Source organism: Sylvia atricapilla, chromosome Z (genome assembly GCF_009819655.1).
Source record: "Sylvia atricapilla isolate bSylAtr1 chromosome Z, bSylAtr1.pri, whole genome shotgun sequence".
Lineage (NCBI taxonomy): Eukaryota > Metazoa > Chordata > Aves > Passeriformes > Sylviidae > Sylvia > Sylvia atricapilla.
Window position 1 is genome coordinate 9,198,584 of NC_089174.1, and position 21,712 is coordinate 9,220,295.

The 21,712-nt window shown below is 43.5% G+C and overlaps 1 protein-coding gene across 6 annotated transcripts in view; it reads left to right on the top strand.

Annotated features, from left to right (window-relative positions):
• Positions 1-21,712, top strand: part of PLS3 (plastin 3) — a 51,391-nt gene that overhangs the window by 25,867 nt on the left and 3,812 nt on the right. For 5 of the 6 annotated variants that reach the window (XM_066339719.1, XM_066339724.1, XM_066339722.1 and 2 more), the window contains exons 2-13: positions 4,104-4,190; positions 11,221-11,384; positions 13,749-13,878; positions 14,350-14,482; positions 15,799-15,880; positions 16,541-16,706; positions 18,171-18,313; positions 19,658-19,753; positions 20,257-20,452; positions 21,088-21,166; positions 21,329-21,443; positions 21,562-21,695. In XM_066339719.1, the coding sequence (XP_066195816.1) occupies positions 4,124-4,190; positions 11,221-11,384; positions 13,749-13,878; positions 14,350-14,482; positions 15,799-15,880; positions 16,541-16,706; positions 18,171-18,313; positions 19,658-19,753; positions 20,257-20,452; positions 21,088-21,166; positions 21,329-21,443; positions 21,562-21,695 (1,505 nt within the window). In that variant the 5' untranslated portion in view covers positions 4,104-4,123. Of the gene's footprint in view, positions 1-918; positions 967-4,103; positions 4,191-11,220; positions 11,385-13,748; positions 13,879-14,349; positions 14,483-15,798; positions 15,881-16,540; positions 16,707-18,170; positions 18,314-19,657; positions 19,754-20,256; positions 20,453-21,087; positions 21,167-21,328; positions 21,444-21,561; positions 21,696-21,712 lie in introns of those variants that run through there. The other variant, XM_066339723.1, reaches the window with a different exon arrangement.

Here is a 21,712-nt window from a genome sequence, read left to right on the forward strand (position 1 = left end):
GAGCTTTTGTCATGCAAAGGGAGCAAAACCACAGGTTCCTCAGAAACGGGGAATACAAATGGGGTGAGTCAGTGCTCTAGACTAGGTCTGGCTCACTTGTTGTGTTGCATTTTTCTCTTTTTTTAATCGGGTGGAAATAAGACATACTAATACCTTTTTGACACTTGTTGACACTTTAATGTGTCTTTGCATTGGCTTGTTTGAGTAAACAAGTTGATATTGTTAATCAGTTTTCATAGAGATATTAAAGTAAGGCAGGCCTGGAAGGGATGAAGCACTCAGTTTTCAGAGTAATAGAGAGCTACTAAAAAAGTAAATTCTTCCATTTGGATCAGCAACAAATTCCAGCTCTGTTTCTTTTGGAAGTGTTGAAGTGGGTGTCAGGAAATATTTGGTTGTTATGTGCTTTCATATTTGAATTAATCTGCCAACTTTCAAGATGTACAAATCTCTGACTATCCCCCCCTTCATCAGTTTTCTACCAATCCTCTGTGTAGGATGCAGCTTCCAGGGCTTCCCCTCATGGGAAAGTGACTTAAGAAGATTTTTCTCTGTGCTTGAGCATTTTTAAGTTGCTGTCTGAGCAGTTAATCCACTCAAATATCCTGGTTGGCCTCTGGCACTTGTGCTGAAAGTGCTGCACTCCTCAGCAGAGGCATCCCTCCAGTAACAGCCCCTGCAAGTGGCTGTCCCCAGGTGGCTCACAGCTGTCAAAACACTCTCTGGGACAGCTTTCCTTGACCTGCCCCTATTACAGTTCTGCAAATAAACTAACCCCAATTCAGTGACTGCAGTGTGTTTAGAACCTGTGAAATTTGTTTGCACAGGAACTTTATACAGCCTGTCTCAGGGAAGGGGTTGATATTCTAAAACCTGAGATGTACTTAAAGCAGCTCTGATCTGTATCACAGGTAGTCTTCAGAGGACAGGAACACGCTGCACTGTCTGCCAGCTGTGCTCTTCTAGGTAGACAGGTGCCTTTGTGCATCCATGTGTTACAGATCTGCCCTTCCTTTTCTTCGGTGGGGTGAGGGATGAAGGCAGGATGAGGGATCTGGAGCAATGATTGCTTCCTTGTACCCTTTGTTTATCTGTGCATTGACTGATGGCCTGGTAGCCACCAGACCGAAACTTTGCTCTAGTTCTCTCCTGTCCCTCTAAAATGAGTGTTTAAATGTGCCACACCCTGGCAGAGGCTTTCTTGCAGCAGGGGTGAGTGTGGCATGGTCAGGCGTGAGCAGGGTGGTATCCCCACAGGGCTTCCAGTGAGGCAGCTGATGTGTGATCCCTGTGCCAGTGTGATAAAAGGGCCTTTTATGTCCCGCAAGACAAAGCCTCTTGTTTAAAAACGCAACTGAATGAAAAACACGATTCTGAATGCCCTAGACTCAGCTATTAAAAACAAACAAACATAAAACTGCACACACAACAAGAGCTCCCCTGCCCCCCAACCCAGTGTCCCAATGATGGTGTCATACCTCTTCATTGCAGAAAAGCTCTGTACAATTGCTTTGGGAGCTTGTAACTTTGTTGCCCACTCACCTTTCTATAGATTGTGTTGTTTTGACACTTTTCCCCCTTCCCAGACTGCCCTGACAAGGTCAGGTGTCTGCTTTTTCTCAGTTGAAATCTTCCTCCTACCTCTCAAGCAGAGAAACAGAAGGAAGAAGTGATATTATGAAAAAAACTGCGAGGGGAACCTGTTTTATGGACCAAGCTGAACAGTCTAGGGACTGGAAGGAAATTTTTTTAAAGTCAAGACTCATACAAACAACTGTAGGGTATATCTAGAGGATAGTATTTCCCTGATAAAGTCAAACAGAGCAGCATTTTTAAAAGCTCTCGGCTTATGGTAGGGTTTGCTGCTTCTTCTGCTGTTAAAGATGTTAGAGATAGTCAGCAGCAAATTAAATTCTAATTAAGTGGTTAGATAATGATGCTTTGGGAAATCCATTTTTAAGGTAAATCATCATGGTTTGAAAATGAATTGCTGCAAATGAGAATTAGGAAGAAGGCAGACCTTGTGGAGGAGCTTTGGCTGGGTTCTCAGTCTGTAGCTCAGCTTCCCCTTCCTGGCAGCTCATGCCACCTGTCTGCTTAGCCAAATCTGGCTCTGTTCTTGGTAGCATTCCCCGAGTGTCTTTGCCAGTTGTGAAATCTATCTCCTGTATCATGCAATAAGCTTGCTCAGAGCTGATTTTCTTGTTAAGCAACTCCTTTATCCCCTGGAAATGGCCAGGTTCTGGTGGCACTGAGGCTTGGCTGAGGCACCCATGAGAGTGTTACAGGGAAGGGGCTGCTCCAGGAATGGAGATAGATCCCAGACTGGACACCAAGCAAGACAGTGCTGCACACAGCATTCCTGCATCTTGCAGGGACCTCCATGGTAGAATTGCCTTGGTCAAATAGCCTAAGTTGTAATCTGTGAAACAGTAAAAAAAATTACTTTTATAAATTTTTTTTTTTTTTTACTTCTGTCAGTCTCATGCACCTTTGCTATGATTCCTCTCTCAGCCCCGTTTTTCCAACTTGAGCCCAAAGAAGTTTATTGTCTTGCTCTTGGTGGCTTTTACTCACTCTTCAACATCTTGTTGTGCCTGCTAATGCTGGGAGGTGGGGTATGAAGTGCTTTCCTTCATGTGTCTGCTGTGATGCAACTTCTTGTTGACTTCTCTCTGCTGCGAGCACCTGTCTGAGCTGCTTTCCCAGGCTGCCACACCTGCCCATCACTCTCATCTCCAACAGCTTCATTCTTTCCAGACTGAGTGAAGTGTAACAGAAAATGAATATTTACAGCTACAGGCGAACTGGTGTTCTTAAGTTAGTAAGTTCTTGTGAAGGCAGCTGGGAGTCTCAGACAAAGGAGTGTTGCTAATCAGAGCACAGGAATTTGTAAAACTGAGTCTCTTGTTGCTTGAGCCTTGAGCCAGAGACAGCCTGTTCAGGATCCTGCCTTCTGACAGTCTGTGAACCTGAATCCACCCCTCATCCTTTTGCTTACAAAGGAGGAGGCAGCTGTGTCTGTTCCCATAGGCAGAGGAGGAACTTTTTATTTCTCAAATTCAGACCTGTATTGAACAGTGTGGGAGCTGGAAAATCTTGGGATGCAAATCTCATTCGAAGTCACACCAAGCCTGCCTAAATCTCCATTACAGACCCTGAGCTAGAGCTAGCTGTGGTGTTAGAATGTGCTTGTCAGTGCCTGTGTTTCTGTTCCTTGTTGCATCAGTGAATGGTCATGTCAGCCAGAGTGCCACCAGGGCATCTGATCCCCTGTCACGAATGTCTGGGATGCGGATGTGTGTAGGTGTCTCTCTTGCTCCCATCCCTGTGGTGATACCTCCTGTCCAGGCTGCCTGGGTGGCACCTAATCAGTGCTTAGAAAGTAGTATGATGGCAGATGGGTGGAGGAACTCTGTGCTTCATCCTCTCTGTTTCTTAAACACCAAGCAGATCTGATCCAAGTGAAGTTTCTGCGAACCTGGGGTTTCACTGTTTCTTATGCCTGCTGTTCTGTGCTTGCTCATGGTGCTTCTGCCATTCAGGGAGGCAGTGGCAATGCAAACAGCCTGTTTCTTGCAGTTTTTTGGGAGTTTGACTCTGGGGAAAGCAGGTGTTGATTCAAACAGCTTTCTTGCAAAAGAGCAAACTATTTCCTTTTTGCAGACAGTACTGGGTATTTTACTTTGTGACAAAAACCATCTTCACATACTGTTCAAAATCTTTTATTTGGGCTTGGTAGCTGTGTGCTCCCTGTTAGTAGTTTAACTTTGGATTCTGATTTTGTTCGAAGTTGTGGAAAATCTCTGGAGATTTGAGTTCTGACCTACAGAATACACTGACAGCAGGTACCTTAGAACAGCATAGTCATAAAATAATATACAAAGCTAAATATTAACAAGGCTAATGGGCTTTTTGACTTGTTAAAGAGTGTATTTCCCATTTCTGAGTTTGACACATCTGTTTTCTTAGTGGAGAGATAAACGTGGTTCCGGGAGCTGTGGTGACACTGTTATTGATTGTTGCTATGCTGCTGTTTGAAACTGCATGTTGTTGGATGCAACCTGGTTTCTTCAACACGGTGTTCTTTTTTTTCTCTTTAGATACTCCTTAAATTCATGAGATGGCCAACACAATGCAAATCTCCAAAGATGAGCTGGAGGAACTCAAGGAGGCTTTTGCTAAAGTTGGTAAGTCACACCTTAGGAAGAGGGCACCTTGCTCCTGTCTGCTGCACATTTGAATTGGATTTATGCCACTCCTGTGGTGAGCAGCAGTGCCAGCAGGATGTGGGCATTCTGCTGCTCTTGTGATTGCCTCTGTGCCAAGGAGTCCCTTGGCAGCTTCGTTACTTCTGGCTTGTCACTTTGGCCAAGGAGCACAAAGGCAGGGACATGGGCAGTCTGGCTACCAGGGAGAACTGGCAGACAGCCTTGTGCTCTTGCTCCAGGGTGTTGCCTCCTGATGGCAGAAGAACTATCCAAACAGGTATAGCATTGCTCTGGCCTTGGCAGCACTTCAGGGCTTGCACAGTGTTTGGTTCTGGTGGTGTTGGCTTGGCAGATTGGCTGAGCCATGTGCCTGGTCAGTGTAGGTGCTGCTTTACTGGGTTGTGCTTGTAAGCAAAACCAAATTTGTTTAGCTGCCCATCATGGAGTGACTTGTGTTGATCACAGAATCACAAGGTTGGAAAACACCTCCAAAATCATTGAGTCCAACCCATGCCCTAATACCTCAACTAGACTATGGCACTGAGTGCCACATCCAGTCTTTTTTTGAATACATCCAGGGGTGGTGACTCCACCACCTCCCCAGGCAGATCATTGTAGTACTTTATTATTCTTTCCATGGAAAACTTTTTTCCTAATATCCAGCCTGTATTTCCCTTGGTGCAGCTTGAGACTGTGCCCCCTCTTTCTGTCAGTTGTTGCCTGGAGAAAGAGACCAGCCCCACCTGACTGCACCCACTTTTCAGGAGATTGTAGAGAGTGAGATCAGTGCCCTGTGCTGAGCACACCTCCATTGCCCTCTGGTGGCTCCATCACTGCTTCTCCCTCAGCCTGCCGTGCTCCAGGGGCTGCACAGCCTCCTCCAGGGACTGCTCCGTTTTGCCTCCCAGCTTTCTCCCTGTGCTGGCATCGCAGTAGCCTCTGGCAGGCTGCTTCAGGAAGCTGAAGTGGGCAAAACACTGACATAATGGAAAAAAAAAAAGTTGTTTTCTGTTGGTTTAGTTTCTTGATATGGTTTGCTGAAGGATCAGAGAAGCAGCAGGGAGGGGTGGGATGGGCGCTGGAGCACAGCCCTGTGGACTGAGGTCAGTGTGTGCAGCAGGGGAACCACACCCGGGACTGGCACTGGCCGGGATCAAGTTGCACAAGTGGTGAGAAGCCAGCATTTTGTTTTCCTAACTGGACGTGGGCATCAATGAGCACTGGTTATATATACAAAATCATAGTTGCCTCTTACCTGTATCAGGTGTTGCTAGCCTCTAAGGCAGGGAGGGTGGCTGTGAAGACTCTCACTTGCTCAGAATTTCCAGTCTGCAGAGAGAAATGTGAATTTCAGAAGCAACTGATTCTCATGGAACAGTATCCCCTACTGGAAATTAAAGCAAGTTGCATTTTAAGGAGTTCCCTCTCTTCTCTTGCTCTTGTGAAGACTTTTATAGCAGGTAGAAGTGAGCTGCTACAGAGGGAGATGTTCCTTGGGAGGAAGCGCAGTGTTTGTCTAATGTGCCTCTTAGTGCATATCTCAATAAGGCTGGGATGTAGGCAGCCTGTTCTGTCCTTGGATGCATTTAAAATTATTAACCTCTCTGGAATGTAGTGGCTTTTTGTCATTAAAGTGGTAGAAATTATCAAGATTAGATTGGAAACACGGAGAAATGCAAGTCATATCCTGGTTTGTTGTAGGAAGCCAGCTCACCCTGTTCAGGATGTGGGTCCCTGTTTGGTTTTAAATTATAAAGGTAGTATCAGAACTTAAATATTAATGAGAAATGTGCTAATTATCCTGGACATACCCACAAATGAGATAGGATCTGCTAGGTCTTTTCAACTGCCTTGTTTTGTGTGCTTTAGGCATTGTGGAGCCCGCAAGCATGTGGGACACATCTGTCAAGAGTGTCTTTAATGCTCTCATTCCCTTTATTCTTGCCTGAAGGAGCTGTTTGCCCTGGGATATAGAACTGGTCACTGGCTGGGTGACTAGCTTCCTCTGTGAACTTCTAATAGTATCTTCAGTGAATGTGAACAGAAGTTGGACTAAGACTGCTATGTAAAACAAAGCCTGTTTTTCATCTCCCAGCTATCTGGAAGGTTTGGAATGCAGCTGAGAAGCATGGTTATAGCAAAACTCAGCTGGCTGGCTACTAGTATGTCATGAAGGAGATGTGGGGAGGAGGAAATATTTCACAGGGTGATTTCTATTTACCAAGATGTGCCCTGCACCAATGCATGGCTGGTTTGGCTTCCTGGAGACCTCCTTGAGGCAAGCTCTGGATGGATAGGTTGATGGGGCTTTAAAGATGTGTGTTTGACCAGCTTTTCTGTCTGCAACTGGACTGGATTGAGATATCTGGGGGTGCTGGAAGGTAGTGAGGTATGTTACTATGTGCTCTGTCACCACTTGCCTTCCATGCCACTTGGAGATATTCCCTCTCTCCCATGCGACTGATGTGCTGTTCTCTGGGAGCCAGCAAAAGGCAGGAGTCCCATAGACATCCTATTGCTTATTAAAACAATCTGCAGGTGAAAACCCACTGTTTGAGGTTAGCACTAAAGCCATCTATAGCACAGACAAGCAGCTCCCACCATCCTACAGGCAGTTATTTGTCTTGAAACTGATCCAAGTGGTAAAGAGCAGTGGGGGGAAAAAAAGCTATGTGATGTTTGAAAACAGTAATTAGTGGGGCATTGGAAGTGTCTAGGCTTTGAGTGACCCACAGGTTAGTGGGAGAAGAGCAAGTTGCTCCAGATCTTGTTGGATCTCTGAAGTTGTTCTGTGGAGCAGGTGCCTGTTTGTGTGTACTTGGCCAAACAGGGGCACTTCAGAGGGGAGGCGTGGCAGAACAAAATCCGCAAACTTCCTCAGTTTATTTGTCTTCATTCTCCCTCCTTCTAAGATAAGCAGAGATAAGCATCTTTTCTGGAAACACGAAGTACTCAAAAATCATAACTCAGCTGAACACTTTGTTCAGCACTGCAAGGTGGTAAAACAATGCTCCGAAACATTGGCTTAGGGCAAATAAGGATCTGTGATCCTGCTAGTGTGTCCTGCTGAGCATATGTCCTTAAAAGGAAATGTGTGGGTTACTTTCCCCTCTTGCATCCTGTTATTTAAGCTATTTTAAGTACTTGTCCTCGGGAGGAAGCTGATCCAGAGCTTGAGGCAGCTTTTGGGATTCATTGCGGCTTTGCTGCGCCACCTGCGTACGGCAGAGGCCAGTGCTGTGCCTGGCTGCCGTGACCTTTCCCAGGTTTAGCATGCTGGCGTGCATGCATCTTTCAGTAGAAATAGGAAACTTCAGATGCGCTGTAGTTTCCTTTCCATCAGGCAGACTATAATGAATCCAGGCTGTTAAGCTCGTCTGTTAAAACAATTTCTCTTCGTTCCATTAGTAATTCTGGGCAGGCCGCCGAACGATTTCATTTGGGATGGCTTCTATTTTGACAGCCTCTTCAGCTGCTGAATACCATCTCAGATGTTGTTAGACAGTTCTGTCTGAAGTCAGGGCCTGTTGCAGTGCTGGACATCCAGCAAGGCACCATATGATGGGCCTGTAGTGATGCTGGAAGTAGTTTTGGAACTAGCTGGTACTGCAGAAGTGGAGTTGTTTGTTTGTTTGTTTGTTTGTGGGGTTTTTTTTTTGTTTTGGTTTGGTTTTTTTACTTGTTTTGTTTTGGTTTTGGGGTTTTTTTGTTTGTTTGTCTTGTTTTGTTTTGTTTTAATGCTGCTTCTTTGTACATCTGATGCCAGAAGGGGAACAGAGACAGCAGGAAGGGAAGCAGCTGCCCTGTGGGACAGGGGTCTCAGGCCTATTTGTCATGTCAGCCTTGTTGACATGTTAAGAACAGGTCCATTTTCCATCTCATAGTCAATCACTACTTTACTCTGCTACCAAGCCAGGACCACAGGCCAGCACTACTTTATGGTAAAACCAGCAGGCTTTAGCACTCAAATCTGCTTTTCTGTGGCCAAGAAGCTAAAACTTGAAATGAGAGCATCTTCAGTGCAAAACCAGTAACTTGGTGTGTGGTCTTTGAGTTAAGTTAACAGACCTGATTTGCTTGTAATTCCCACTCCCAAGTGTCTTGCACATAGATGCCCTTTTACTCTGTGAAATAAATAGGTGATTAGTTTTTTTCCCCCCAGAATACTATAGAAGGGTAACTCTTAAAAGTGGATGTTTGGGATGTTGTTAAGAGTTGGTCCCAAGTCAAGAGCTTAGGCCCCAAGTTTTGGGTTTTGAGTTACTTAAGGTGTGTCCTTCACACTTGATTTTGTCCTGTTTGTCTGAGCCCAATGCAGCCTTCCCTGAGGGACAAAATCTTTCTTTGTGCTGTGCTCCCATGTGAGTGTGCATTTCAGATGGCTCTTTGTGTGGCAGAGCTCCTATTTTTAATTTTTTTTTTTTTTTTTTAGTGAGCAAACGTAAATCTGCTTTGAGATAAGCACACGTGGAGGACTGGGAAGATGCTGATTGCAGGAGTGAATGAAACCATCAAATCGCCCCAGCTTAGAGTAAATTCCTCATATCTGCCCTGCAGGGCTTCATGTGTAGCACCAAGCTTTAAATAGGTTTCAGCATCCTTTTTATCCATGTGTCACTTATTGGAGTTGCAGACTTTGCAGCTCAATTTCCTGATGTCTCACCTAAGGGGCTTCTGCCTCATGAGGTACCATATGTGGTTTTATCCCTTTCACATCTGAATAGGCTCAGACACTGCACATGCAAGCCTGAATCAGAAACACTTTTGAATGTTTAACCTAAACACATCAAGAAGAAAACCTTTACCAAATCTAAATCAAAATTTGATCCTGTCAAAGATACAGTATGTATTTTGAAGTTTTATTTTTTCCTGTTCTTTGCCTGCTACTTACATCTACTCTAACATTTGAGTAGATATATAACTTTGGTGGTGGATTGATAGGAAGAAGTGGTGAACAGATGGTTTTGGATTTACCTGCTTAATTTGGCAGCATGCTGAGGGATTGTGGTTGTTTCAGTCAGGCACAGGCAAAAGCAAGGGAGTTGCCTGCAGGCTGAAGGTGAAAGCAAAGTTTTGTTTTAGGTTCATAGGCCCTGGAGATTAAGAAATCCCTTCTTAACTTATTTTCCTCACTGGCTGTAAGGAGGGGAAAAGATGCATATTGTAGTTAGATTCAATAATAAAAATACTGCAATAGAAGAAGCTGTGATTTATCTAGAGGGGAAATAGTTTGCTCATGACATCTCAGGCTGGGCTGTTAATAAATCTTTCCTTTGTAAGCTTGTATTATATCAGAATAAAATTCTCAAATTGAGAGCCAGACAGCAGCATATTGGTATCATTAATCATTGCCCCAAACCACTTTATTTCCTCAGCACTATTGTAAACACTGACTTTTCATGAAGTAGTTTAATGTATTTATTAATCCACTGGAACTGATGCTCTTTCTTAGTATAAGGCACAGAGATTGGGGTGTAGGAGGGAGTACAGGTTTGCTCTGATTACTTCAGATATTTGCCACTGAGCAAAGTTTCACTTTCTTGCCAACTGATAAAAACAATTTTAAAATCCCATATTCCCATATGGATCTGGAAAATGAGGACGGTTGGAGTGGTGATGCAAACGTGCTGCTTGCTGGAACACTGCTGTGAAACAAAACCTAAAAACCACAGGATCCTCATTAAAAGTAAATTGACCTCCACAATTTGGTTAAAAAACAAACAAACAAACAAATAACCCTGGACCTTAGAGCTATCCTGATTGTTTTCTTTGTTCTTGGAAGTATCTCCCTTTAAGCAGAAATACTGACCCCAGTGGCTATGGTAAGATTCCCTCTTGAAGAAAACCAAATCCTGGTGCTGGTGCAGCTCTTCAGGCACAAAATTAACTTCCCTGGGCAAGTTTGCCTGCAGCAAAGGGATTTTAGCATCCTGTTACTGAGCCAGTAACAGCACAACATGCCCTGAATCCCTCTCCAAAGATGGGGCTGGAGGGCCATGCTTATGTCTTGAGGTGTGAATCTGGGCTGCACATCTACTTCAAATGTTCTGTCTCCTTGTGGATCCAACTCTGCTGAAAGCTGGGTGCCAGCTCTGCTGTGAGCAGCACTCTGCTCGTCCTGGTTAGCCTGGGGAAGGAGACACCCAACCCCTGCCTGTCCATAGTGTCAGGAAAACCTCACTTGCCTGAAGAAAGTCTGGGGCTGCTGGATTTGCCATGTGTGGTCAGTAGATGAGATGATGTCCCCAGAGAGGCTGGGGATATGTTATGTGCAAAGCTCCAGTGTCACACTAGATTCTTATTTTCTTCCTCAGTCTGGTGGGTGACACTATCTCACTAAACATACGGTGCTGCTGTGGCCTGGTGATAGACTGTGAAAGCAAATGTCCTTGCAGAGCATTCTTGGGCAGCAATAAAATATCTGGTTGCAATTTGCTGTCAGTGTTAAATGGAGAACGTAATTGACAACATGATAAAAATGAAACTGCAGAGCTGACTTGGTGTTTCTAGTTCAGAAAATGAGAGGTACTGTGTTTCATTACCATTTATTTTTAACATGTGAGGGGCTGTGGTATTTAGACGTAAAAAGAGACATTCTGGAGATTGTTTATGAAAATACAGATGTCCTGTTGTGAAACCTTAACACCAGACTTGTCACATGTGCCCAGAGTCATCGTGGTCAGTCCTGCTTCAAAGCTGCTGTTGCCCAGAGCTGGAGGGATCCCGTGACTTGTGGTGGGACACTCTCTGAGCATGTGCTGTGTGTATTTACCGTGTACCTTTGCTTCCTATGAGTGTCCTTTGAACAGTGTACTCCTTGATAATTTTGGTGTGGCCATCCTGCTGTGTGCCCATGCCCTGGATGGATTCAGCAGATCCCCAGTGTGGAGATTGCTCTCCATAAAGCTCTTAGATATGGGGGGTCACTTTTTTGCCCTTCTGTTGGGGGTCAGTTCTGTCAGGTACAGGCACATTTCTAAAACCTTCTACTGCTTCTTCTCTTCCTCAGACCTCAACAGCAATGGCTTCATCTGTGACTATGAGTTGCATGAGCTGTTCAAAGAGGCCAGCCTGCCTCTCCCTGGCTACAAGGTGAGAGAGATCATCCAGAAGCTCATGATCGATGGTGATAAGAATAAAGATGGGAAGATCAGTTTTGAAGAGTTCGTCTATGTAAGTGATATTTCTGAATTGCCAGCAGCCTTGGGGGGAGCCCTTTTAGACAAAGCTAAGGAAGACTGTAGAAGAGGTTGAACCTCACTTTTCAGCCACTTACCCTAATCCTAATTTTCTTTTGACAAACTGATCAATTCTGAGGACTAGCCCTGTAAAAATCAGTTCTTTTTATAGGTATCTGTGTATGATCAGTCTTTTGTGCTGTTATTGAAAGCTTTTAGATTTGGACAGAGGAGAAATATTGGTTGTATTTTGAATAAAAACCAACCAACAACCAAAAAGAATCCATGTGGTTTTCCTATATGATAGCTTCATTGGAGGCCAAAATACTGTGTCCACATGAGGTGACAACTGGAAAAAAGACTTGCAATGATCCAAGCTTACAGTATTTACTGGAAGCTATTCAGTTTTTCCAGGCGCAGAGATGAATGCTTGTTTTCACTATGTTTCAGTGTAGTTTCCTTTTTCTGTTCAGTGGGACTACAAGTATTTGCTAAAGAGCTGAAAGAGCATTTCAAGACACGCTTGGATTTGTGTTAGATGCTCATCTAGAAAAATTCAAATCTTGCATTGAAAGGGAAGAACAGGAGTAAGGTGGTAGGACAAGTTGGAGGATCAGTCTTTTTTAGTAGAAATAGGCCAGAATTTGAAGATTTATTTATTTTTACAAAAGCACAAAACTTCTGAGATAATGGTTTGATGTATGTTCTTCATCCTTTTGATGTTCTGATGACTGAATGCTGAAGGACTAATTAAAGTATGTGCAGTACATTGATGGAGCTGTTTTCATATCACTTAGTTTTCTTGATATCTCTTAATTTATCTTTACTTTCTGTTCCTTAATTGTTTTCAGACCCTCTGAACTTTTTGAGTTCGGAGTCAACTAGTAAGTTGGAGTTTGCAGTTTGTAACCACTTGCATGCTGGGTGCATGTTTCAGCTGTTGGTTTGAGCTGGTCCATAACTCTTAACTTTGCAGTAGGAAGGAAGAAATAAATCTCTTCTGTCACGTTTGAAAGGTACCAATGATTGAGTAAAGACAAAATGTCTTAGGGCAGCTGAGGTGTACATTAGCAGCAATACTTAGCTGCATGATTTTCACAAACTGAACTCTTGTTCTGAGCATTTTTGCTGGAGTTCATGGTACAAAGAATGACATGAACTTTACACTGGGACCAAGTGACTTAGTGGTACCTCAGCATTAGAGCACATATTCTCAAGAAGATATGCAATGCCAGTATTTAACCCAGGAAATTTTAAAATAAATAAATCTAAACCAAAATCTCTATGGTTAAAGTCAACCAACCAGAAGTCCACCAATTTTTGGGCTCTCAGATCTTCAGTCAGCTTTATCTGATCAACCTCTGCATGCCATCAGGAGATGATCTAACAGCACTGTATCATCATCTTGACTTTCCACCTTCCCTGTGTTTAAGGGATGGAGAAGGTAAAGTGTGACAACCAGCAGCCTGGCCCTGTGGTGACCCCTCTGCAGCCTGGTGTCCTCTCCTTTCAGCAGAGGCATGTTGTCCTTCTTTACAGTGCTGTTTCATTGTCTTATTTCTGGTTGGTGTTCAGAGAACTTGTACAGATTTCGTTTGTGTTTTCAGCTTGGTTGAAACTAATTTAGTTCAGTTTTGAGGGCGTTACTGTAGGCTTTCCAGCCACTGAATCTTTTTTCACTAAGAGCTTCTCAGTTATGTAGGGCCTTGGGGCCACTAACAGTAGCATCCAAATGGCATGTGCAGTCTTCCTGTGCTAAAGCATCTCTTCTGCCCTCCAACAAGAGAGTATTTTGCCAATTTTCCAAAGCCCGTTGTTGAGGAAGGGGGAATCTTTACCTGGAGCACTTATTGATACACTTTATTGCGGATTTGTCTGTTATATGCTTAAAGAGAGTGGTTTCTTGGGTTGTGGACAAAGTCTTTTGTGTGAACTAAAGTCACAGTCTCACGAGCATCTGGCTTATGCAGAAAGGTTAAAATTGCACCGCAGCTTTCTAAAGTTTGGCCCTGCAGGACCTGCTGCATGTGTTACCTGTGCTCAGACTGCAAAGGTTTCATGGGTTTTTTTCTCGTGGTCTCTTGAAATCTACTTGTAAAGGTAAATATATGCAAGGTACTTCATGCCTAATGCTTCTGTTCCAATAGGCACTTGCAGTGTGTGTTTGAGAAAGTGGGATGACTTTCTGCTCACTGTCCATGTCAGATTTAATACCACTACACCCTTGCTGGGCCCTTCACATTTGCTGATTTTACTGTGAAGTTTGCTTTAAAGCTGAGAGGAAATGGTTCCTTCTGTGGTCCCTTTTTGTTTTATGAAGATGAATATTTCTTGTCTAACAGAGCACTTTAAATTGTAGATTTTCCAAGAGGTGAAAAGCAGCGATATCGCTAAAACATTCCGAAGAGCCATTAACAGGAAGGAAGGAATCTGTGCCATTGGGGGCACCTCAGAACTCTCCAGCGAGGGCACCCAGCACTCCTACTCAGGTACTACTCTGCTTCCCACTCTTCTCTTGGGTTTTTGGAGGTCCTGTGCCAAAACCAGCCCATTTCTACCACTGTGCCCTGTGCTGTGCTCCAGTTCTCCGAGAGCTGAGTGATGTCATGTAAGGGTGCAAGCAGGACAGATATTATATGCTGCAAATTAAACAGTGTATGAGTTAAATGTGTTCTTATTTGCTTTGTTAACTGTGCTGTCTGATGAAGTCCTTGTGTCGCACTTGAGAATGAAAAAGTTGTTAAGTAACAAGTAAATAACAGGAATATTCTGCTAGTTGTGAGAGTCTTCTTTCTTTGAACTTTGTGTGACTAATAAAATGTGTGGTAATGATGGTGGGAATAAAATGTGTGGTAATGATGGTGGGGCTGTCATTTCCCTGGGTTACTGTACTCTGCTTCTTTTGGGAAAATCTTTGTTATGAAAATAACCTGTATTAAATTTATGATTGGTTATCTTAGAGGAAGAGAAATATGCCTTTGTAAACTGGATAAACAAAGCCCTGGAAAGTGATGTCGACTGTAAGCATGTTATTCCAATGAACCCAAATACGGATGACCTGTTCAATGCTGTGGGAGATGGGATTGTGCTATGGTAAGTCATGATGGCTCCTGAATGAAAAAAAAAAAAAAAAAAGTTTAAAATCAGCAAAATAACTTTACAGAACTGTAGTTAGGGGAATTTTCATCCTATTCTTGGCAGGTTTTGTGACTGGTGTGTGTGCATAATGTTTTGCACATATAAAAAGAGCCTCAGTCTCTCAGGCTTTCATTGCCATTGTGTAATGCCACAGCTTTGGTGCCAGCTGATATTTTCATTCCAATGCTTTTGTGTGGGCCTGAGACTGAGTTTGCTGTGGGAGCAGAAGGTGCTCTGCAGGAGCAGGAGTTGTCCTGGTGCAAACTCAGCCTGGTGCAGGGCTTGAGGGGGGACACATGTGATAAATAGCCCATTCTCTTGGATGTTTAGGCAGACAGTGTCCTCTGTGGGAATGTGAGTCACCTTATTATGCATTAACCCAAAAATGGATTTTCTGGGAACCTTCTTGTTCTTTTTAATAACTGCACTAAGTAAATTAGGTGACTTATTCTGTTACATGCTGAGAACAGAGGGCAGCCAGGGCTGCTAAATACTAGCAACCTTCTGTGTATGAGGTTTTTGTTTGCTTTATGGGTTAGGTTCATTTGTTTTATTGTAAGTGAATTAATATAGTGGAGAACTGAATGAAGCTGGAATTTCAGTAACTCTGTATCAATACATAAAGTAAGTTTAAATGAATTACCTGTTCTCTTTAATTTCTTTTATTTTTTAACTTTAGCTAGTGATGCATATTTTTAGTTTATTTATTTCCCAAGTTTCAAGTAATTCATGGCTCTAGGCAAAGTCTGAGCTGAGTAGGAAGTAGCTCATAATATAAAGTTTAAATTTGCCATATTTTGTGTTGATTAAAAATTCATTGTGCTCACATGCTCCCCACTGAGCTCTCCAAGCGTTTGTTCTTTTTTTGGGGCAGGTTTTCTTGCCAGCAGTAGTAAACCTTTACAATAGGAGGAAGTTTGTTGTCTTACTAGAATGTGCAGTGGATGTCAGCAGAGCAATGAGTCTTCACTAGTTCAGGGACTGCACTGTGAATAATTCATGTGCTCTTTTTGCTCCAGCAGTTGAGATCAGTAGTGGCTGGGAACATGTTTAAAGTTTCAGGCTTAGCTATTAGTTACAAATACATTCTTGATAATGTAAATATTAACTTCTGATTTATGTGATCTTGATTTTTATGAGAAAAAAGAACCTACACAAAAACAAGCAGGCTAAAGGAAATGTGCTGTGGTGAATATTGTCACAGCGCATTGAGTTTTATTTGGATGAAATACTAAGTGTTGTTCAAATATCATTGGTTTTCCTCCTAACAGCAAAATGATTAACCTTTCTGTTCCTGACACAATTGATGAAAGAGCAATTAATAAGAAGAAACTCACACCATTCATAATTCAGGTATAAAGCATTTTTGTATTTTATTTTCTAAAATTCATATTAACATAGAATTAATGAATGTAGCATGGTGGCTCAAGGCATTATTGTGGAATGTTGGAAATGAGCAAGTTTTATAGCTTCTGTTTAATTATTAAATGCAGTTTTGTACCACGCATAATTGACAGTTCTGTGGGCATGGCTCAAAAATGCTGAATTAATGACAAAATGGGTAAAATGGCTGAAATGTTGTGCACACATGATATTGCTGTGGTGATTATATACAGCACTGTCTTTTTTAAACAGTGTGGCTATTGGTGTTGGCTGTGAATCATTTCATACTGGGGCAGGTTTTTTTTGTAAGGATGCCTCTGTGTGTGTGTGTAAATTAGCACTTCTCTATCCTTATTCTTGTTGATGCTGCTAGATGCAACTAACTCGGAGGCTGAAACTAAATACCAGAGGCTGAAATTAAACCCTGGTGCCTAGTTCAGTTCTTATTGATTCAGCCTGCTGCCACCACAGCTCCCTTAAAACTTCAGCTGGAGAGTGGCTGGGAGTGTTTCCTCTGAGCATCTGCTGGTGGAGCAAGGACAAAGGGGAAGCCTCCACTCTGCTGGTGCTGGATGAAAGGGAAACCAACATCTCCCTGGACTGCATCTGACTGGGCGTTGCTGTTTGCAGGAGAACCTGAACCTGGCCTTGAATTCTGCATCTGCCATCGGCTGTCATGTTGTCAATATTGGCGCAGAGGACTTGAGGGAAGGGAAACCTCACCTGGTCCTGGGGCTCCTCTGGCAGATCATTAAGATCGGCTTGTTCGCCGACATCGAGCTCAGCAGAAATGAAGGTAAATCGAATTCTGAGTGGGTACTTCTAAAGTGTGAAGACAGCCTTGCTTGTGCTGTCAGCCCCAGCCCTGCCACTGCCTCTTCCCTCCCTCCTCTCTGCTGCCAGAAGGATTATCAGGGCACTGCCAAAGCTGAGTGTTCTCCAGCCTGTTTGTAGCTGTGCAGCAGGTTCATGGAGGAGGGTTGTGCCATCCTGGTGACATATCAGCCTTGGAGAGGTGGCTGAACACCAGTAAGTCAAGATGCAGCTTGGCTTGAGCCTGGCAGTAAATGACCACATTGCTTGGTGATGCCATAGGCTGCTCCAGCTGTAGGTTCCTAACAGTGTTGGGATGTGGCAAAAGCTGCTTGGATCCTTTTGTGATTAAAGACAACTGCATATCTTTCTCAAAAAATTTTTTGAAAGGGAGGCTTCAGCTCTGTGGTAGTTATTTGATTCTAAAATCTTCCTTGCTACTGTCAGTGGTGCAGTGCAGCTCAAGCTTTTGCTTTGTTCTTGGTGATGAGAGACTGATGCTGCAGACCTCTCCCTGTGCTCACTTAGTCCTGCATGATAGCCTCCAAAATTTGAACTTTTCAAATCATTTGAGGAGCTCTGATATTCCTGCATGTGCTATCAGAGCATCCAGATGGATGGAGGGCCTTCAGTGTCTTTTATTTAAGCTTTCCCATCATGAAGTGTTGACATTGTTTGGCTTAGATTGAAAATTCATGACAAAGGAAGCAGTGGCCAGCTGAAAGGGTGCTTATCTTGGCTCCTCTGGGTTTTTTTAACGGTGCTTATGAAGCAGCTTGGAAGCATTTTTCATTGAGATAGAACTGCATTTGCATTTAGCTTCCTGTCATCAACTTAAAAGACTGCACATAAAATCAGAGAATTTTGTTATACAAGGAAAGGGAAAGTACTGTTTTGCACATATTTTTCTAGATAATTTATACTCCTCTCTGTGTACCAACCAAACTCAGGAAAGCTGTGCTAATACCCGGAATATTTTGACATGATCAGTGGTTGGTATTGTGCCCCCCTGATGTCGCTCTGATTAGGAATGGCAGTAGGAAATGACACACAGACTCTCAGGCTTGTTAGCAAAGTTACTCTTTGAAATCTTCTTTTATAGACAGTTCTGCTGGAGTAAAACTTCCCTGGACAGCAAAGAAACACATCACCATTATTGGACAGTTAGGAACAACAACCCTCACTCATTTCTTTCAAGTAAACAACAGTGAAAAAAACAACACCTGCAAGGATTGTTTTACTTTCTCCTGTTTAAATTTCTCCTTCCAATTTCTCAGGCCACAGTATCTCAGACCAGTATAAGAAATCTGTGTGACTTAGTTTCCCACAGACACTATGCTGCTGCTGCCTGATTTCTCACATTCAGCATCCACACTCTGCAATCTTGCTGCAGCTCGAATTGTGGTGTGCAGGTTTGACTCTTACCTCACAATCGTTTTTCTTGCAGCACTGGCTGCCTTACTTCGTGATGGTGAAAATCTGGAGGACCTTATGAAACTGTCCCCAGAAGAGCTGCTCCTAAGATGGGCCAACTTCCACCTGGAAAATGCAGGCTGGCACAAAATCAGTAACTTCAGCTCAGATATCAAGGTAACAAAGCTCTTTTGATTTGCAATGCCTGGGAAAAGACTGGGAGATGGACAGGGATGTGTTTGCCTGTGTAAATGAGGTATTTTATCCTCAGACAGGACCTTTCTTGACTCTAATTTACTGAGTGGTTTTACTAGAGGAGTTTTGGATATTGTATTTGAGGTCCTGCAGTGCTGTTCTCTCTTGCTGTTAAGTTGAGCCCTGTGTTGAACTGTCTGTTTTCTTCAGTGCTGCTGTTGCTTTAAGTAACTCTGAAACTGGTATCACTTATATGTTTTCAAATGTCATTAATGTATATTTTGGCAAAGACACTGGGGAAAATGCTTTACTAGAGAGTGAGACTTCCACATACTCTTGGCAGGTGATGGTATTTCATCTAAAATATCATGGGCTGGAGAGAGGAGGGGAAATAAGACCTCTTTTTCTGTACACTGGATTTAGTAGGAATGGGACTGGGGGCTCCTAAAGCTGCTCATCCTGTGTGAGTGGGGGCACTGGTGAGAAATGGAGGATAATGACTCTAAGTCAGTGTGGGGCACCTGGATGCTGGTCTCAGCAGTTTTGTGGAGCTTATTCACATGGCCAGCAGTTTCAGGGAGGAGAAAAAAAAATTGAAATAGAAAAAAATTGAGATCGAAAAAAAATTTGAAAAATGAGGTGGATGGTGAGCATAGATGTGATCTATCATGTGTGCATGGTCTCTCTTATTTCCAACTTCAGAATTATGTACAGTTTTGCTGGTAGCTGTTGGCTTCCCTGGTGCATCCCCTAGGCTGCCATGGTATGCTGAGGACTTCATTAGTGCTGGGGACTAAAAGGACATCAAAAATCACTACAGCTGCTGGCTCCTCCTCTAAGCTGTTCTAGTTAATGTGCAGGCACAGAAGCAAACATGCAGACAGCTTACAATTGGATTTTTGCTTGGAATTTGTCTTCACTGAGCCATTTTCATCATTGCTGTGGCAGTAGGAATGGTGTTGTTTAGAGGTTGGAGCTGCCTTGGGACATCTGGGGGTCATGAATGTGAGCAGCATGGGGTCATTGCCTCCTCCAGCCACTGCAGAGGTGGCTGTGACACCAGAGCTCGTAGCAAAGGCAGCTTTCAAACAGTCAAACTGCATGATTGTCATCTTAAATATTTCTAACCTTTTCCCTTTGTTTCCTTTCCTGCTGCCTGGATTTCTACCATTGTGCTCTCTTTTAAGCTTACAGATTTTGGCAATTCAGTAAAGGTACATAAGCCAATTATGCATGGTGACTTGTTAAAAATGAGCTTGAAATGAATTGTTATGGTGTATTCACTGCTGTGCAGGAGAGCTGAATTTTCTTTTTCATTCATTTCAGGATTCCAAAGCCTATTTCCACCTCCTCAATCAAATTGCACCCAAAGGGCAGAAAGAAGGAGAGCCTCAGATTGATATTAACATGTCTGGTTTCAATGTAAGTATTCAGCCTGTTGTGTCCTCATCCTGTAGAATTGTGAACTACCTGTACCCTGTCATTGCCCCATGACATCAGGGTAACCTGGTATCTTAATTTCTAGAGCGTGTACAGTGTCAGTGGCCATGTGCACACCTCAGGTGTGTGCTCAGTTGAGTGTTTGCTGCCAGCCTGGTCACTACCTTCCAGTTAATAGAGATTGAGAAATCCTTTGTAGGCTTGCTCCATTCAGGAGTATTGACTCCTTTTGAAGCAGCAAGTTCCAAAAGCATTAAAATTTTACAGCATGTGAGCTTGGAAAGAAGATAAGAAAAATAGCAAGACAGGCCATTACAGTGGCACAGCAGCAGGGGTTGGTGTGAGTTCCTCATCCCTTTGCTGGGCTAGTGACTGATGCCAGACGTGGACTTGTGACATTGCTCCACAATGTGGCCAGGAGCTTCCCATCCGCTTTGCAGCCCAGTCTGTCCCATGACAGCTGTTGTCCATTGCATCCCTGGCAGGAGAAGGATGACTTGCGGAGGGCAGAGTACATGCTGCAGCAGGCAGATCGGCTCGGCTGCCGGCAGTTCGTCACGCCGGCTGACGTGGTCAGTGGCAACCCCAAACTGAACCTGGCCTTCGTTGCCAACCTGTTCAACAAGTACCCAGCACTTACCAAGCCTGAAAACCAGGACATCGACTGGACCCTGTTGGAAGGTGAGGGCCATATCAGTCACAAAATTAGCAGGAGGGGACTATCTAAAATAAACAGCTGTGTCACTGGAGGCTGTGCCCTGCACTGGTATCTCCATTGGAGTAACACCTATGATTTGAGGCTTCAGTGCTGCCGTGGTTGTTTACTCATTTGGGGCAGATGAGAAGGGCACTTGGCAGCCTGTTCAGCTGCTCTGACCCTGTTGTGGAGCCTGAACCTGTAGGCACACTGCCAGCAGCCTGTCACTCACCATGCCAGGGAATTTGGTTCTGCCATTTCCTGTGAAGGGCAGGAAAACCTCAGAAATGCAGTGAGATGTTCATGGGAGAGCTAATTGTTGGCACAACTGGGACTGGGCTGTGACAGCAGTTAGGTAACACCTATGTGAAAGACCTTCCTGCTCCTTTTTCTTGCAGAAATGAAATCAAAATAATATCCAAGATTAGATAGCAGGGATTAGATGGCAGGGTCTCCCTCTTCCTTTAAAAAAAAAATTATAGTAGAAAAAAATACTCTTTCTCTGCTTAAAACTTCCTGGTGAGCTCTGCTGCTCAAAGCTCCCTGCCTTGCAAGGTGGAAATCTCTGCTCAGCTTTGAACTTGCAGAATTTGCAGTGAACCTGTTTTCTGTCATGTAGGAGAGACGCGCGAGGAACGGACCTTCCGCAACTGGATGAACTCCCTTGGTGTGAACCCCCACGTAAATCACCTCTATGGGTAAGCTTTAGGCTCTTGGGAGACCCAGATTTTCTTTTTTTCTTTTTAGGGTTGTTGTTGAAATTGCAACAACCTTTAAAGAACAGTAATTATTCACGATGTGACAGTCAGAGTACACTCAAATCTCGAAACATTAGACTTAATCCATGTTTTCCACTTCAGGGATCTCCAAGATGCACTGGTAATACTACAACTGTATGAAAAGATCAAAGTTCCTGTTGACTGGAATAAGGTTAACAAGCCTCCGTACCCTAAACTTGGAGCAAATATGAAAAAGGTAAATTGTCAAAAGACTTTAAGGGAAGCTGTGGACACTAAAAATTCATGTTTGAGGCTTCCAGTCAAGTGAGTGTGTTTGTGAGTCATTTTTCTGTTTAAACTCTTGTCCTGTGTAGCTGGAAAACTGTAACTACGCTGTAGAACTGGGAAAGCATCCAGCTAAATTCTCCCTGGTTGGCATTGGAGGGCAAGATCTGAATGATGGAAACCCAACGCTGACACTGGCCTTGGTCTGGCAATTGATGAGAAGGTAAGACCCCTCTCAAA